Source organism: Lynx rufus, unplaced genomic scaffold (genome assembly GCF_022079265.1).
Source record: "Lynx rufus isolate CCGP_SWC_20201006 ecotype Redwood Valley unplaced genomic scaffold, mLynRuf1.p SCAF_9, whole genome shotgun sequence".
NCBI lineage: Eukaryota > Metazoa > Chordata > Mammalia > Carnivora > Felidae > Lynx > Lynx rufus.
Genome location: NW_025814897.1, coordinates 106,266,102 through 106,282,502, shown reverse-complemented (window position 1 = coordinate 106,282,502; position 16,401 = coordinate 106,266,102). Strand labels below are relative to the sequence as shown.

At 49.9% G+C, this 16,401-nt stretch overlaps 1 protein-coding gene across 6 annotated transcripts in view; it reads right to left on the bottom strand.

The window, feature by feature from the left end:
* Positions 1-8,149, bottom strand: part of INCENP (inner centromere protein) — a 28,467-nt gene extending 20,318 nt beyond the window's left edge. For 3 of the 6 annotated variants that reach the window (XM_047071545.1, XM_047071544.1, XM_047071547.1), the window contains exons 1-4: positions 8,057-8,149; positions 4,273-4,423; positions 3,765-3,878; positions 2,115-2,917 (exon numbers count right to left, since the gene is read on the bottom strand). In XM_047071545.1, coding sequence (XP_046927501.1) covers positions 2,115-2,917; positions 3,765-3,878; positions 4,273-4,412 — 1,057 coding nt within the window. In that variant the 5' untranslated portion in view covers positions 4,413-4,423; positions 8,057-8,149. The remainder of the gene's footprint in view (positions 1-2,114; positions 2,918-3,764; positions 3,879-4,272; positions 4,424-8,056) is intronic. The other 3 variants (XM_047071543.1, XM_047071546.1, XM_047071548.1) reach the window with 1 other exon arrangement.
* Between the last annotated feature and the right edge of the window lie 8,252 nt (positions 8,150-16,401).

Here is a 16,401-nt window from a genome sequence, read left to right as displayed (position 1 = left end):
CAAAATGAACAAGTTGCACTCAAATCCTGACATCGAGGCTGCTTCTGGGGGAACCCAAACTAAGACCCCGCTTCCGAGTTTGCCCGGCCAGCCAAGCCCTCGGAACCTGGGCGTCAGGAAGGCCTCCGGGAAGCCTCTCTCCCCCACGGTTAAACACCCTGCGGCTCAATTCAGTTCAGGGGCAGCCTGGCCACAACCAGACTGAGCTTTGGGAACACAGGCTTCTTGAGGTACCTTTTAAGACTTACTGAGCCTGTGCCACATCCAAGCATTAAGATGGGCTCTCGACCCATATTCAAGGCAGGTGTTATCACCATTTAACAGATGGGAAAAACAAGGTCCAGAGAAAGGTGTGCCCAAGGTCACGGAGGCTGTGTGTGACTCCAGGGCTTAATCGCCATGTTTTACTGTTTCCCCCGGCCCCTGCAGTTTCCCTCTTCCTTCCACCTCAAGGTGGATGAGCCCTGGCCTGGGAGTGAGACAGACTTGTCTAGAGTCTCTCCCCCGCCCTCCTTCCGGAGCTCCAGGCTGACCTGCTCCTTCACACTCTCCAAGGATCAGATTCAGGCCTGAGGTAACCACCCAAGGCAAGTCAGAAATATCTCAGCCATGTTGAGCATCCAAAAATGGCCCGTGTGCCAGATGCCCGCACTGCATGTCCTCAAGCCCCATGACCCAGAGCGAGCCCTTCCCCAGGTGGGGATGAAATCTGGCGAGGGGAGGTGTCCTTACCCACTGGACCAAGCCCCACTCCAGGGTTCCCCACAAGGCCTCCTCGGCAAGCAGCCGGCCACCCCGGAAAGGATGAATCGTGGGGCTCAAGCCCCGGTTTCCCAATGTTACAAAGTCAGTGGCCACCGTCACAAGTCAGCTTCCTCCTCTGTCAAGTGGGGAAATGCTAACAGGCTAACAGTGTTTCGCAAGGGCCAAATGAGAACCTAGTGTTTTATAAATCTTGGAAGTGCCAGGCAGGTGTTGCCTACTGTTCTAATAGCCACTAACTTAAAACCTGGACCTTCTTCTCCAACAGCCCCACTGCCTCACTGTCCTCTGCCTGGACCCTGGAGACAGCCTCCTCCCTGGTCTCCCTGCCTCCTTCTCTCCCTTCCTTTTGGCCATTTTTCCCACAGTGCCAGGGACCTTTCAACAACCATCAAGGGGCCACATCCTCTGCATCAATGGGGTCAAGCCCAAGCCCCTTGTACGGCACATGAGCCCAAGAGACCCTATCTCTTGCCATTTCATTCCTCTGGGTCTTCGCACAAGCTGTTCCCTCGGCCAGGGATACCTTTCCCCACAATTTTCCCACCTGCCGAAAGCCCAGCCATCCTTCTTCGAAAGCCTCCCGGCTCAGACCCCACCTCCTCCACACAGCCAGCCCTGACTCTTAGAGCTGCCTATCCTCCTCCGTGGCTCATCGCACCGGCTCCCACCGCAACCACGGTCCCCTGAGCTGGGACCAGAGGATGACAAAAATGGCTCACGTAACAGCTGAGGCCCACACAAAGAATTTTCTGTAACCTGCTCAAGGTCACAGGGCAGGTGAATTGCTGAGCTGGCACTAAATCCAGTTCTCTGTCCCTAAAGGAGCCTGCTGCCATGACAATCTACATCTCTTCCCCGCAATATCCCCAGCACAGCAGTTTGCTATCAGGAGGCCACAAACGCGGCCAATGTCCGTGAGCCTCTGCAGGAAGAAAGCCAGACACGCTGGCCCTGGGTAAAAGGCCTCGGTTTGAGCCTCAGCACGGCCATTAACCACACTGTGGCCAATCTCCCTAGACCTCGGTTTCCTAATTTGTAAAATAAGAGGGTTGGGCCAGATTTGCGCTGTCCAATACGATAGCCACTAGTTTAAATCTAAACTCAATAAAATGTAATAACTCTAAAAAATTCAGTTCCTCCATCACGCGAGCCACATTTGGGGGCTCAACAGCCACACGCGGCTAGCGGTGGTCTTGAGATAGGGCAGCATAGATATGGCACATTTACCCCATCGCAAAAAGTTCTAGGGACAGCTCCTTGCTAGATGGTTCCCCAGAGCCACTCCAGCTAAGCCAGGCACCAAGGACCATTCACCACACCCCTACCTCCTGTTGGGCCCCCAGACTCACAGATGATACGGGCGGAGGCAGCTGGCTCTTCAGTGGCTTTCTTGCCAATCCTTCTGCTTGACCTGCGGACTGGCTTCTCCTGTTTGGCCACCAGGGAGTACTTCTGCGCCAGCGAGACCTGGCGGCCCGGGGAGGACGGGGCAATCAGGCTGCGCCGCACGGATTGCGGGTCTATGTGGGCGCCCGTGGGCGTGGAGCAGTTATCGGGCAGGATGGGAGCCAGCACCCGCTCCTGCCACGGCGAGGCCGGAGAGCCCGCCAAATCCTGCGGGCCCGGGGAGGCCTGCGCAATCCTGAGCTTGGAGGCGGACCGGCTGGCTCCGCCCCCTCGGCCCTTGGGGTCCTGGGGTGTAGCCATCAGGGAGCTCACGGTGACAGACGCCAGTCTCCCAGCCTCCGGCTTCTGGGGTGTTGATTCCTCATCGGATATCAAGATGCTGTGGGAGGCGGGAGCCGTGGCTACAAGGGACGGAGTCGGGGAAGGAGCCCGGGCGGACTTGAGCCGGCCCAGGTGCCGCTCGGCACTCTGGCGCTCGCTGACGCCGATCTCCACCACAGGCACCAGCGGGCCCTGGGCCAGGCTATTTTCAGGCTCTTTGGCCAGCACTGTGGGAGACTCGGGGGTGGGCGAAGGAGCAGCCAATGCTGCGGTGGCTGCCGCCGCCGCGGCCGCAGCACGGGTCACCCGCCGCAGGACGGAGCCGTTCTCGCCGACCACCGTGGCCAGCTTCTCCACCTTGTCCTTGCTGCGGAGGTGCCGGGAGCTCAGCTGGCTGCTCCGGGTCCTTCTGCGGGACAACCTGCTGGAGGCAGCAGAGCAGAGGCTGAGACAACCCAACGGGGCAAGGGGTACCCCCCGAAATCGAGCAGGGGGCACCAGTCTCCCCAGGAGCCACTAGCTTACATGGAGTAGGAACCGGAGGGCTTGGAGGCGGAAGACCGGCCGAGACCCGTGGCCGCTCCTCTCTTAGCCTGAGCCTCCTCGCCTATGAACTGGGATATTACCAGACCTCACAGAACTGCTGGGAAGACTAAAGTCATTACAAACTTCCCGCTGATTGAGGTCACACTGTGCCAAGCATCTCATTGGAGGCTCTACTCCACAAGGAGGCCCTGAGAGGCAGGGACCATCCTCCTCACCTTAGAGATGAGGAAACTAAGGCTTAGAGGTAGATAATGAACCCGAGGACACCCAGCTATGCAGGGGCAGAGCTAGAATGCGTACCCTGGACCCCCTGACCCCAAGACCCAGCCTCTTTCCCCCAGTACACCGCAGCCCACGGCCATTTCCATGGACGTTATCAAGTGCAGCAACAGGCAGAGCCCCTGGTCCATACCTCTGGCTGCTTTGACCCACGCGGAAGGATGGGTTCTCTTTCTTCTCCCACCTCTGAAAAATCCTTCCCAACTCCAAGGCCCAAGCACACATACATGAACATGCACACACACACGCACACACACACACACTCTGGACTCCACGGTCCTGGGTCACACTTTGTTTCCTTGGGGCATTTCACCCCTCAGCACGGCCCACAGGGTACCCACTACTACTCCCGCCGGCCTCTGCTCCCCGTTAACCCCTGCGGATCTAAGTCTCCTGGCGGGCTCCAAGCCTCCAGACCCAACAGGCCTAGTTGACCCTCCTCCCACCTTTTCCGGATGGGGTCTCTGTTTTCATCCTGAATGTAAGAAACCCGTCTCTTCTTCCGTCGGTTCTTCTGAGAAGGTGTTTTGGGCATCAGCTCGGGCTCCTTGCTGAATTCACTGTTTGGTACGAGGCGAGTGATGTTCATGGCTGCCCGGGAACCGCCAGCCCACTTCCCCAACCCAGCCTGGCCCCAGCCCTTTCCTGGCAGTGACAAGTCAAGCTCGGATGACCGGCACCAAGGTCTCCTAGGCCACGTGCAAGCCCCGTGCCAGGCCTGCAGGGCTTCCTCCCGGAGACGCAGAGGGGAGCAAGGCTACCAGGCAAGGGTCCGCAGCGCCACCCCGAGGGCCAGCTCAGCGCCTCTCCTTCCCCTTCCCATCACGTGAGGGCGGCCCCCAGCACCAGGCACTCTGGGGGAAAGCCCGGCAGCCTGTCTGTCTTGCAAGTCAGGTGGGGAAGCAGGCTGCTGTGTCCCCACCGCGCCCCCTGCCAGCTCGGCCCTGCCTTTACCTGGTGAACATGCGTTGGGCCTCCTCCTCAATCTCTTCGAGCCACACCAAGTCCTTATTGTCCACGTTGCAGATAAACTCCATGAGCTTCTGGTCACACAGCTCCAGCAGGTGAATGGGCCCCGGGGCTGTGGACCCCATGGTGGCTCTGGCTGGTGAAAGCAGACAAGAGGCACAAGGGCTCAGGGCTGGGGGCTGGAACCTGGCACAGGGGAAGGGCCTGCCGGGCCGCAGCACCCATCGCCGACGACCACAACCACCCAGTACCTGAACCAGAGCCCCTTCCTGCCCATAGCCCCTCCCCTCCACCCTGAGATGCAGAATTCCAAATGCCAACCCACCGGCAGTCAGTTTTGCAAAAAAGAAAATGCTCGTCGCCCACCCACAGCACGCTGCCCCCAGAAGTCCACACTTCCCAGCCAATTCTGGTAGCAACAGTCCTTACAAGTGGCCTTTTCGGGGGCTTAAAATGACAAGACATGGCCACCTGCTCTCCTGGATCAGGGAGAAACTGCAGCCGGCACAGGACCCCTCTCTACCTGCCCAAACACAGGCCTGTGGGTTCTCCTCTTACTACCTGTGGGGGGTAGGCAAAGGCCAGACACACCCACCCTGAGCTACACACAAGCTGACCCCTGGCATCAGGCCAAAGAACATGGGTTCCAACTGCTCCTTCAAGAGGCCAGTGAACACAGGGTTCTGCATTCCAAAGGAGTTGGTAAGAAAGCAGGGGTCTAGAGACACGCTCGTCTCCTAAGAGTCCCCACAACCCTCTCCCTTGAGCTGAAAGGTCTTAGAAATGGATGAGAGAGCAGAGGGAAGTAGATAAGCAATGTCTTATTTTTAAGAGAATACAAAATCTACAAACCCAACATCCTCCTTTTTTTTTTTTTTTTTAACGTTTATGTATTCTTGAGAGAGAGACAAGAGTGTGAGCCAGGGAGAGGCAGAGAGAGAGAGGGAGACACAGAATCTGAAGCAGGCTCCAAGGCTCTGAGCTGTCAGCACAGAGCCTGACGACGCTCGGGCTCAATACTCATAGACAGTGAGATCATGACCCAAGCCAAAGTCAGACGCTTAACCAACTGAGCCACCCAGGGGCCCCAAAACCAATGTCCTCTTAAAAAACAAAAACACAGGGGCGCCTGGGTGGCTCAGTTGGTCGGGAGGCCGACTACAGCTCAGGTCATGATCTCGCGGTCTGTGAGTTCGAGCCCCGCATCGGGCTCTGTGCCGACAGCTCAGAGCCTGGAGCCTGCTTCGGATTCTGTGTCTCCCTCTCTCTCTGCCCCTTCCCTGCTTGCTCTCTGTCTCCGTCTCTCTCAAAAATAATAAACATTAAAAAAATAAAATAAAAAGCAAAAAAACCCCAAACCAGCAACTCCTGCATCCTCCTTAAGGCTGTTGTTATAAAATCATCATTGAAGCCCCCACCCCACCCCCAGAGGAAGAAGTATTCATTACAGTCACAGCAGGGGCTCAGTAAATATCCCCACAGGGGAATGAATATGTGTCATCAGCCATAATAACAGATTGCATATCTTATGCCCTGGCAGTGACCCACCACCCTGGCCTACACCCTGAAAATCAAGAACCAGGCTGACAGAGCTCAGCCTCTCACCTAAGATGGAAGCTCCTGGAAGGAGGAGCTAAGTCACTGATCCCTTGCCACCTTATAGAGCTTAATACCAGGTCCTGTGGCAGCTTCACAAGACTTCTGGAGGCCTGATTTCCAGGGCACACTAGCCTTTGTTCCTCAAGCCAACGTCTGCCGTGTATCTGGAAGCTTCTGTCTTCTAATTGCACAGCTTACCCATCACCTGGATCTCAGCAACTCACCATCCCATCTGTCAATTTCAATTCTGGCATAGCACTTGGGGGACTGTGTATCTCTTTGCTTACAAAGCCTGTCTCTGTCCACTAAACATTTGCTCCCTGAGGGCAAACCCTCATCTGTTTTGCTTGCAACTGAAAGCCCAGAGCCTGGCACAGTGCCTGGCATGAGAGGAATACTTGTTCAATGAAATCAATTCCATCTGTCAACTCTACACCTAGAAATAAACATCCTACAGGTACTTCTCCCAGGCATACACACAAGGACACCAAAAGAGTTCATTCTATACACGTTAGGGCATGCCATACACAGGTTAGATGCCAGGGACAGCGCTAATTGGGGCAGGGCCAGTTGGGCAGGGCGGCAGAAGCTTTGGACAGAGACAGCTCTGAAGCCAGCCAATCACGGGCACGGCCTCTCTGCTGCCATCGCTCCCCGCGCCCCCCCCCCACCCCGCCGCTCTGTCCCGGAGCTCAGCCCTGGCAAAGTGCGGGACCCCAGCTGGAGGCCAGGAAAGAGAAAATTGTTTTAAGGAAGCCAAAACCCAGACCAAGGTTCACTAAAGAGCTACAACAAGCAACAACTGCTATCTTTCTTTCCTTTAAGTATTTGTTCAAAACAGCAAAGTTGACGAGAGCTTCTTTTGCAAAGTGCAAAAAAGTGTTTGGGCTTCTTCCATGGGGAAGTTTGTCCTTAGAGACCTCAGCTTGGCTATTTGAAAAGGGTCACTGGGCCACCTGGGTCAGTCTGTTGAGCGACCCACTTCGGCTCAGATCACAGTCTCATGGTTTGTGAGTTCGAGCCCCACATCAGGCTCTGTGCTGTCAGTGCTGAGCCTGCTTCAGATCCTCTGTCTCCCCCCGCCCCTCCCCTGCTCATGTGCACGGGCAGCTCTCTCTCTCAAAAATAAATAAAACATGAACAAATACAATAAAAACGATCACCGTAAGTTAGAAAAGAGGTGACTGAGAAAGGAGGGATCCGCATATCAAGGAGGCTCCTGTAAAGAACGAACAGCAAAAAATCTCCGGCCAATCTAAGAACCTGTGTGCAAAAACCAGGAACACCCAACATCCCACCAAGGGAGAAAGGAGCTCACGTTCCTCCCCAAATACTTCCCTCATACCCTACACCAGACCAGAGGCTCCACCGGCCTCCTTTGCAATGCCTGTTTTTTGAGGTGCAGGAAGTCGGAGACTTAACCGTCTACCACACCTTAGTGAGAAATGGTCATGATCATAAACAGCTGTTCCACGGAGTCCTGTCTCCATACTCAGGTGGGGCATCATCCCATTTAACTCTCACTACAACCTCGAGGATACCTATGTGCAAATGAGGAAACTGAGACAAAGAGAAGTTAAGTCGAAGTCACCTAGTATGTCAGGGGCGGGGCCTGGATTTAAACCGTGCTCTTAACCACAAGCGATATCACCTCCTCGATTTCAGTCTCTGAAAGGTAAGGCCTGCAGGAAAGGCCACGGCCGCCGGATGGTACTGAACCGCTGACGGTGAACGTCCCTGGGGAGGGACAAAATGAGGGGCAACACTGGCCTCCGGAAATGGTCAATTTAAAACGTTGCTCAGCTCGGGGGGGGGAAGTGTGGAGCGTGGGTTAACTGTACAGAAATGTCATCGGGCATAATTCCCGGTTGGTGTGCGCTCCCTGCGCTTCCAGGTCAACAAAGGGCTTCCTAGCACAAAACAGGATGCTAGGCACCCGGGAGGTGGGCGCGGGGGATTACGTTTTCGGAACCTCGTGACCTAAGTGGAGGATAAGGGGTCATCTCAGGCCCCAGGACCAAGGCAGGTCACCACTTGGAAGAGGTGACCCGTCCATTCCCAGGCCGCGGGGCAAAGGGCCGGGGGTGTCACGCCCCCAGTCCAGAGTTGGCGGGAGGGTAAAAACTCGCCAACCACCCCCAGCCCCGCCGGCCGCCCCGCGCGCACTCACTCGACTGCACCGCGTCTCCTAAGTGCTTCTCTGATCCAAGTCCGGCGGCCACCCCAGCAGAGCCTCCCGCGGACCCAGACCCTCGGCTCCGGATCTCCAGGGCTCACCACTTCGGGGAAGCGATGGGGCGCTACAGCGCGGCGAAACCTACGAATTTCAAAACTGAAGACTCGACCAATCCCCAGTAAGTTTGTCTCGACGCTACAAAACTCTAGGCCAATCAGATAAGAGAAAGCTCCAGCCCGGCCGCCTATTAGCTACTCGGGTTGGCAGTCTGCGGGACTAAGAGGCGGGGAAAGGAAGCGTTGAGACTTTAACCAGCTTAGCTTCCGGGAGCGGCGGCAGGCGGCCGACAGAGGAAGTCGCCCTGGGTGGGGAATGCGCGCCCAGCGCCTCTCAAGCCGGAACTACAAGCCCCAGCATGCCCTGCGAGGCCCCGCCGGGCCGATACCTTAGATCCGTGCGCATCGCCGGAGCTTTCGGCTTTGCAAGTTTCTTTAGCTTTCTCCTCCGTGCTGCACGACATCCTTTTGCCCTCTGCCCTTTTTGAGAATTAAAAAGCAAATGCTTTGTAAATCGCACCGGACTTTGTATTTCTGTAGAGCCGTCTGCCATCTCTTGGATGAGAGCAGACTGGGTCCCATCTATAATGGCCTCAGTGTTTCTTTGGAGCAATGTTCTCAACCCGGGCACTTTTGTCCCACCCTCATTTGGCAATGTATGAATACGCTTTCTTTTTGGGGGGCGGGTGGTGGGGCTACTGGCGTCTGCTGGGTACAGGCTGGCCATGCTGCTAAACACCCTATATTGCATAGGACAGGTCACCCACCCACTCCCCGCAAAAAAAAAAAAAAAAAAAAAAAATTGTCCAGTAGCAATATTGCCACTGTTGTGAAGCTCTGCTTTAATCAGTCAGTCTGAGTCAGGGTTGCCATTACCTGTAAAAGAATGCAGTTAAATCTGGAAGAGGTATTTATATGCCAGTGTTCATTGCAGTATTAGCCGAGGTGGAAGCAACCTAAATGTTTATCAACTGATGAATGAGTGGATGAAGAAAATGTGGCATATGCATACAATGGATTATTATTCAGCCCTTAGGAAGAAAAATGCTGTCTTTGGCTACAACATGGATGAACCTTCAGGACATTTTGCCAAGTGAAATGAGCCAGTCACAAAAAGACAAATACTGCATGATTCTGATTGTAAGAGGGGTCTCATGCAGTCAAACTCTTAGACACGGAAAGTAGAGTGGTGGGTGCCAGGGGCTGGGGAGGGGAGGGAAAAGGAGAATTATTTAATAGAGATAGTTTCCGTTTTGCAAGATTAAAAAAAAAAATTAGAGGAGTCTGCTGCACAATGGGCTTATAGTGATGTTGTAATGAACTTTTAAAAATGGTTGAGATGAGAACGTCTGGATGGCTCACTCAGATAAGCGTCTGACTCTTGATTTCAGCTCAGGTCATGACCTGCATCGGGCTCTGCGCTGATAGTGCAGAGCCTGCTTGGGATTCTCTCTCTGCCCCTCCTCCACTTGTGCTTCGTCTCTCAAAATAAATAAACTTAAAAAACAATGGTTGAGATGGTACATTTTATATGTTTTGACCAAGATTGAAAAAAAAGAGAGAGAGAGAAGGGTTAAGCTGGGTCATCTCTTTCCAGTTCCTACGTTTCTGTGGCATTACTTTCTTCTGAACCTTCTTCGACCCTTGATGGAATGTATTCCGTTCCAGTCTAGCTCCATTGTCTCCTTTCACAGGGGAATGATAATTACCCCCCACTCCCGGATGCTTTGTTGGCTCCCATGTTTCTCTTACTTTAGCCACCTTCAGAGATGTCCTGCACTGCCAGTGTCAAGCCCCAAATCCTGTTAAAGCAAACTGAGAGGTGTGAACGTGGAAGGAAAGTGTGTGAACGGGGGAGTGAAGACTTGTTCTGCTCTGCCCAGCCCCAGAGGCCTGTGTCTACCCTGGAACCGTGCCCGGTGGAGTTAAACCGAGGGAAGAACACCCAGGATAGTAACAGCTAAACCTTACCTCCCAGCTACCATTTCCTGAACGCCCACCCTGTGACAGTATTTGTTCCTGGCACTTTTCTAGGCATTAGCTCCTCCCAACAAGCTGTAGAATTTTCTATTTTAACTGATGAAACAAGAGGATAAGTAACCTGTGGAGATACCATAGCAAAAGAACTGGAATCACGGGGCACCTGGGTGGCTCAGTTGGTTAAGTGTCCGAATTGGGCTCAGGTCATGATCTCACGGTTGGTGAGTTCGAGCCCCGCATCCGCCTCTATGCTGACAGCTAGCTCAGATGCTGGAGACTGTCTTCAAATTCTGTGTCTCCCTCTCTCTCTGTCTCCCTTCTCTCTCTCTCTCTCAAAAATAAATAAAACATTAAAAATTAAAAAAAAAAACTGGAATCAAACCTTGTGTCTCTCTGGAAGAGTTTGCCTCCTCTGTAGGAAGACTTATTTAAGGACAGATGTGAGAAAAGAGATTTATTTAAAAACCTTCAAATCACAGAAAGGCTACCCTGCAAAAAATGAATTAGTTAGACTTACTCGTGGGCTTTACCCGAATTGTTATTCCATATCTCCAATACTGCACGTCTAAAATAATAACTTTGGGGGCGGCTGGCTGGCTCAGTTACAGGAGCACGTGACTCTTGATCTCAAGGTCCGGAGTTCAAGCCTCACGTTGAATGTGGTACAGATTACTTAAATAAATGAACTTAAAAAATAAAATAAAATAAAATAAAATAAAATAAAATAAAATAAAATAATAAAAACCTTCCCCTACAAAATCAGCTGCCCCTCTTATTTCAATTTAATAATTTTTTGCCTGTCTGCTGTGTTCCAGGCACTGTGCGGAGGACCCAGCAGTGAGCCTAGCAGCTATAACCCTGCTCTCGTGGAGTTTACAGTATGATGGACAATATTTGTATCATTAGAATGTTGGGATATTAGAGATGGATTTCTGACAGTGAAATAAAGTAGAAGTCATAGGTAGAGATTAGCATGAAGATGCCTGTGATGGAATGTTCTGGAAAGCAATGAGGAAGCCTCCACCCTGATGAGCACTGCGGCCCTCTACTGCCAGATTCTTTGGAGACAAAGGTGGGGCCTGAAATGTGGATTCCCTGTGAGATTAGGAAGCCCTCTTAACATCTGCCCCACGGGGGAAACTGATAGTTCCAGGTCTCTAGGCCAGAGAGACAAAGTCTTTGAATAGTTTTATTCTAACATCCACTAAGACCATTTTAAAACCTAGGTACACATTCTTTAAATTGACCTTAAAATTATTTTCACCATTAAAATGGTTGTAAAGGATATAATTTTCTAAAACTCACGCATCACCCTTTCAAATGTATCTAATGACATCAAAATGCCATAGCAATTTAATATCCACTATGATCCATTTTTTTGGTATATCTTTGTTTCTGTATTGAGGTATAATTGAGAAATAAAACATATATATTCGAGGTGTACAACATGATATTTGATATATTTACACGTTGTGAAGTAATCACAGCTGAGCTAATTAACATATGCCTCACCCCACATGGTTATTTTCTTTTTCTTCCTTTCTTTCTCTTTCTTTCTTTCTTTCTTTCTTTCTTTCTTTCTTTCTTTCTTTTCTTTCTTTCTTTTTCTTTCTTTTTCTTTCTCTTTCTTTCTTTCTTTCTTTCTTTCTCCCTTTCTTTCTCTCTCTTTCTTTCTCCCTTTCTTTCTTTCTCTCTCTCTTTCTCTTTCTTTCTTTCTTTCTTTCTTTCTTTCTTTCTTTCTTTCTTTCTTTCATGGTGAGGACACTTAAGATCTACTCTCTTAGGAGGCACCTGGGTGGCTTAGTCAGTTGGCTCTGGTCACAATCTCCCAGTTTGTGAGTCTGAGCCTCACATCAGGCTCCCTGCTGTCAGCACCGAGCCTGCTTCAGATCCTCTGTCCCGTGCTCTCTGCCCCTCCCCCACTTGCACTCTCCCAAAAATAAATAAATATGTAAAAAAAAAAAAAAAAGATCTACCTTCTTAGCAAATTCCAAGTGCACAATATAGTAGAATTGCTAACTATGTTCCCATAACCGTACATTAGCTCTCCAGAACTTAATCACTTTGTGTAACTGAAACTTTGTGCTCCTTGAACAACATCTCACCCTTTCCCCCTCCACAGCCCCGAGGAACCACCAATCCACTCTCTACTTCTATGAGTTTGCCTACTTTAGATTCCACATATAAGTGAGGTCATGCAGTGTGTGTCTTTCTGTGTCTTTCTTATTTCATTTAGTGCAGCGTCCTTCGGGTTCACCCAGGTTGTTAGAAATGCCTGGATAGCTTTCTTTTATAAAGCTAAATAATATTCCATTCTCTCTCTATACCCCATTTTCTTTTTTTTTTAAATATTGTTTGTTTTTTTTTTAATTTATGCTCTATGCCCAATGTGGGGCTTGAACTCACAACCCCAGGATCAAGAGTCACATGCATATGGACTGAGCCATCCAGGTGCCCCTATATATGCTACATTTTCTTTTCCTTTTTTTTTAACGTTTATTATTGAGAGGCAGAGCATGAACAGGGGAGGGGCAGAGAGAGGAGGAGACACAGAATCCGAAGTGGGCTCCAGGCTCTGAGTTGTTAGCACAGAGCCCGACGTGGGGCTTGAGCCCACAAACCTTGAGATCATGACCTGAGCTGAAGTCAGACGCTCAACCGACTGAGGCACCCAGGCGCCCCATATGCCACATTTTCTCATCCATTCAACCATTAACAGACATTGGGTTGTTTCCATATCTTTGTTATTATGAATAAGGCTACAGTGGGCATGGGAGTGCAGATACCTCTGGAATAATAACTTCATTTCCTTTGGGTATAGACCCACAAGGAGGATTGCTGGATCACAAGGTAGACCTATTTTTTTTTAAGTTTTTAAATTTATTTTGAGAGAGAGAGAAAGAGCATGAGCAGAGGAGGGACAGAGAGAGGGGGAGAGAGAGAGAATCTGCTCTTGGTGCAGAGCCTGTTTGGGGGCTTGGTCCCTCGAACCATGAAATCATGATCTGAGCTGAAACTGAGAGTCGGATGCCTAACCGACTGAGCCACCCAGGCACCCCAAGTAGACCTATTTTTAGTTTTTTGAGGAACCATGCTGTTTTCCACAGTGACTGCACCTGTTTACATTCCCACCAACAGCACACCAGGGTTCCCTTTTTTCCATATCCTTGCCAACACTTGTTACCTTTTGTGTTTCTTGTAATAGTCATTCTAGCAGGTGTGCAGTGGTATGTCATGAATTGGATATATGTTTCCCTGATCGTGATGTAGAGTATCTTTCCATATGTTTGGTGGCTGTTTGTACATCTTGGGAGAAATGTCCATTCAAGTCCTTTGCCTATTTTTCAAAGGTTTTTTTTTTTTTTTTTGATGTTTACTTTTGAGAGAAGCAGACAGAGTGGAAGAGGGAGACACAGGATCTGAAGCAGGCTCCAGGCTCTGAGCTGTCAGCACAGAGCCCGATGAGGCGCTCGAACCCACGAGCTGTGAGATCATGACCTGAGCCGGAGTTGGACGCTTAACCGACTGAGCCACCCAGGTGCCCCATGTCTCTCTCACAACAAATAAACAAGCTTTAAAAAGGAAAGAAGGAAAGAAAGAAAGAAAGAAAGAAAGAAAGAAAGAAAGAAAGAGAGGAGAGAGGGAGGGAGGGAGGGAAGGAAGGAAGGAAGGAAGGAAGGAAGGAAGGAAGGAAGAAAGGAAGGAAGGAAGAAAGAAAGAAAAGTACATACAGGACAAATCTAGGAGAATATAAAATGGACTTTCTTAAAAGTCTCAGCAAGTCTTGTTTTTCTTTTTACACCCTTCATGTGGGTGGTGTTTCTTAATGTGAAGACAGCTGGGCTATATGCGGCCTCTTCCCTACACTGAAAGTCTCTGGGGGTAGAAGCTGTAGGCAAAGATACAACTTGAGCTCTGAATGCCTGCCACAATCACAACTTTGTCTGCTGCAAGGAGCATCCTTAGCGAGATGCAAGCCCGTGCAAGATGGCAACATTGGAACTGTGTCCACCTCGGCCTGGGCTTGGTTTAACTGTGCTGTCTGGCTACAGGATCTCGGACTTTCAGGACCAGAAATAATAATTGGGTAACATGTAACCACAGTCTCAGGAAAGGGGGCTACACAGCCAGCCCCTTCTTTAAGTTAGGGAGTCCTTGCTACAGCCTATAGACTTGGAGTGTCCCATCAACGTCACAGGCAAGAATCCAGCCGGGGTCCCTATCGTGTTATTATTGCCATTTTAAAAGAACAATCTGTGCATCGATTAGTGCAAGAACTTGAAACGTTTAAGAGAAATCAGCCAATTTCGGTAGCCGATCCTGATTTAAAACGTACACTTGATGAATTAATGTCGATTTGTATTTCTAAGCTGGAATCCTCTAAAATGCATATAGCAGAACTAGATTATCTAAGAGAATTTAAGATTCACCATCAACCAAGATGGCCTTAAATATTCCCCTTCAGCTTGAGTCAACTTGAGGCTTCTTCCTGACTTTAGATCCCCATCTCCCTTTTCACGGAACACTTTCTTTAGACAGCTTGGAAGGGTAAATTGTTTCTCTGCCCCTTTGAAGTGGATGGAAATCTCTTTAAAAAGGCTTTTGCCAGGTTTACAACCTAGGAATGTCTTTCTCAAGGACCTAGGAGGCATTCCTTTGAAACATAACCAGCATGAAAGAAAGCGCTCCCCTTTCCCAGTCTCTGGAAGGGGACAGGTGTCTAACTTCAGTGGGACTCAGCAAACACAGATGGCCTAACCGCAGAGAAAAACCTTCGCCAACTCAGGAGTAACTCAATGTGCCACACATGACCCATGGATCAACCACCCTGCTAATGTCCTTCGGTCCTTTGCCACCAGCTCACCCCAGCACTTACACACCCTCCCGACTTGTGTTTAATTGTATGATAGCCTCTCTCTTTTTTCAGTAGCCTTAAATAAAGTCTTCCTTGCCTGTTTAGCCTCGTGCAAATTTCACTTCGACTCCCTATTTATAAATTACATGCATTGTACGTGGAAGAATACACATTGGTTTCAATCACATAAAATCACTACTATTCAACTGTGTTTTGCCCTGCGAAAAAGGCAGTTCCATATGGTTCAACCGAATGCCTGGGATGGTTTCTTCAAGCAGACTATCGAATTTCTTTAAAAAACTAAAATGAATAGAAATGTAAATGCAACTGAAAACATTAGAACGAGTATAGCCGAGTTTGTAAATGAGATCTTAAAAGGAATTATTAAAATTTGCTAGCTAAAAAAACTATATTTTTTCAAAAAATTTTTAATGTTTATTTATTTTTGAAGGAGAGAGAGAGAGAGAGACAGAGGTGAGTGGGGGAAGGGTAGAGAGAACCCAAAGGGGCTGCAGGCTCTGAGCTGTCAGCAAAGAGCCTGATGTGGGTCTCGAACCTGCGAACTGAACTGTGAGATCATGACCCGAGCTGAAGTCAGACGCTTAACGGACTGAGCCACCCAGGCACCCCTAAAAAGAAATATTTTTTAAAAAAGGGGCACCTGGCAGGCTCAGTCAGTAGAGCATGAAACTCTTCACTCGGGGTTGTGAGTTTGAGCCCCACATTGGGTGTAGAGATTACTTAAAAATAAATAAATTGGGGTGCCTGGGTGGCTCAGTCAGTTAAGCGTCAGCTCTCTTGATTTCGGCTCAGGTCATGACCCCAGGGTTATACGATCAAGCCCATGTTGGGCTCCGTGCTGAGCATGGAGCCTGCTTGAGATTCTCTCTCTCTCTCTCTCTCTCTCTCTCTCTCTCTCTCAAATATAATAAAATAAAACAAAGAAGCAAACTTAAAAATATTTGTAAAATACCTAAAATTTGCTAGCTTTATAGGTTTAAAATGAACTTCAAAACTTTAAGAAGAATGAAGGTTTTAACATCGAACTTGAATAAACCAAATATTTTTTTTAAAAAACACAGTCACTCTTGGGGCGCCTGGGTGGCTCAGTCGGTTAAGCGTCCGACTTCAGCTCAGGTCATGATCTCACCGTCCATGAGCTCGAGCCCCTGTGCTGACAGCTCAGAGCCAGGACCCTGCTTCGGATTCTGTGTTCCCCTGTCTGCCCCTCCCTCGCTCACACTTTGTCTCCCCCTCTGTTTCTCAAAAAAAAGAGGTGCCTTATATTTGGCGGTCCCGTTCTACTCTTGTTTAAGATGGGAAGGCAAATTCTGCCCTGTTCCTCCCTCATGGCTGGTAGAGGAAGTCCTCTGGGCTGTGTGTTTTATCTGGGGAGCCTCTGCGTTGAGGTCTCAGACGCTCGCTCTTTTTTGTTGCTGCCCTAAGAT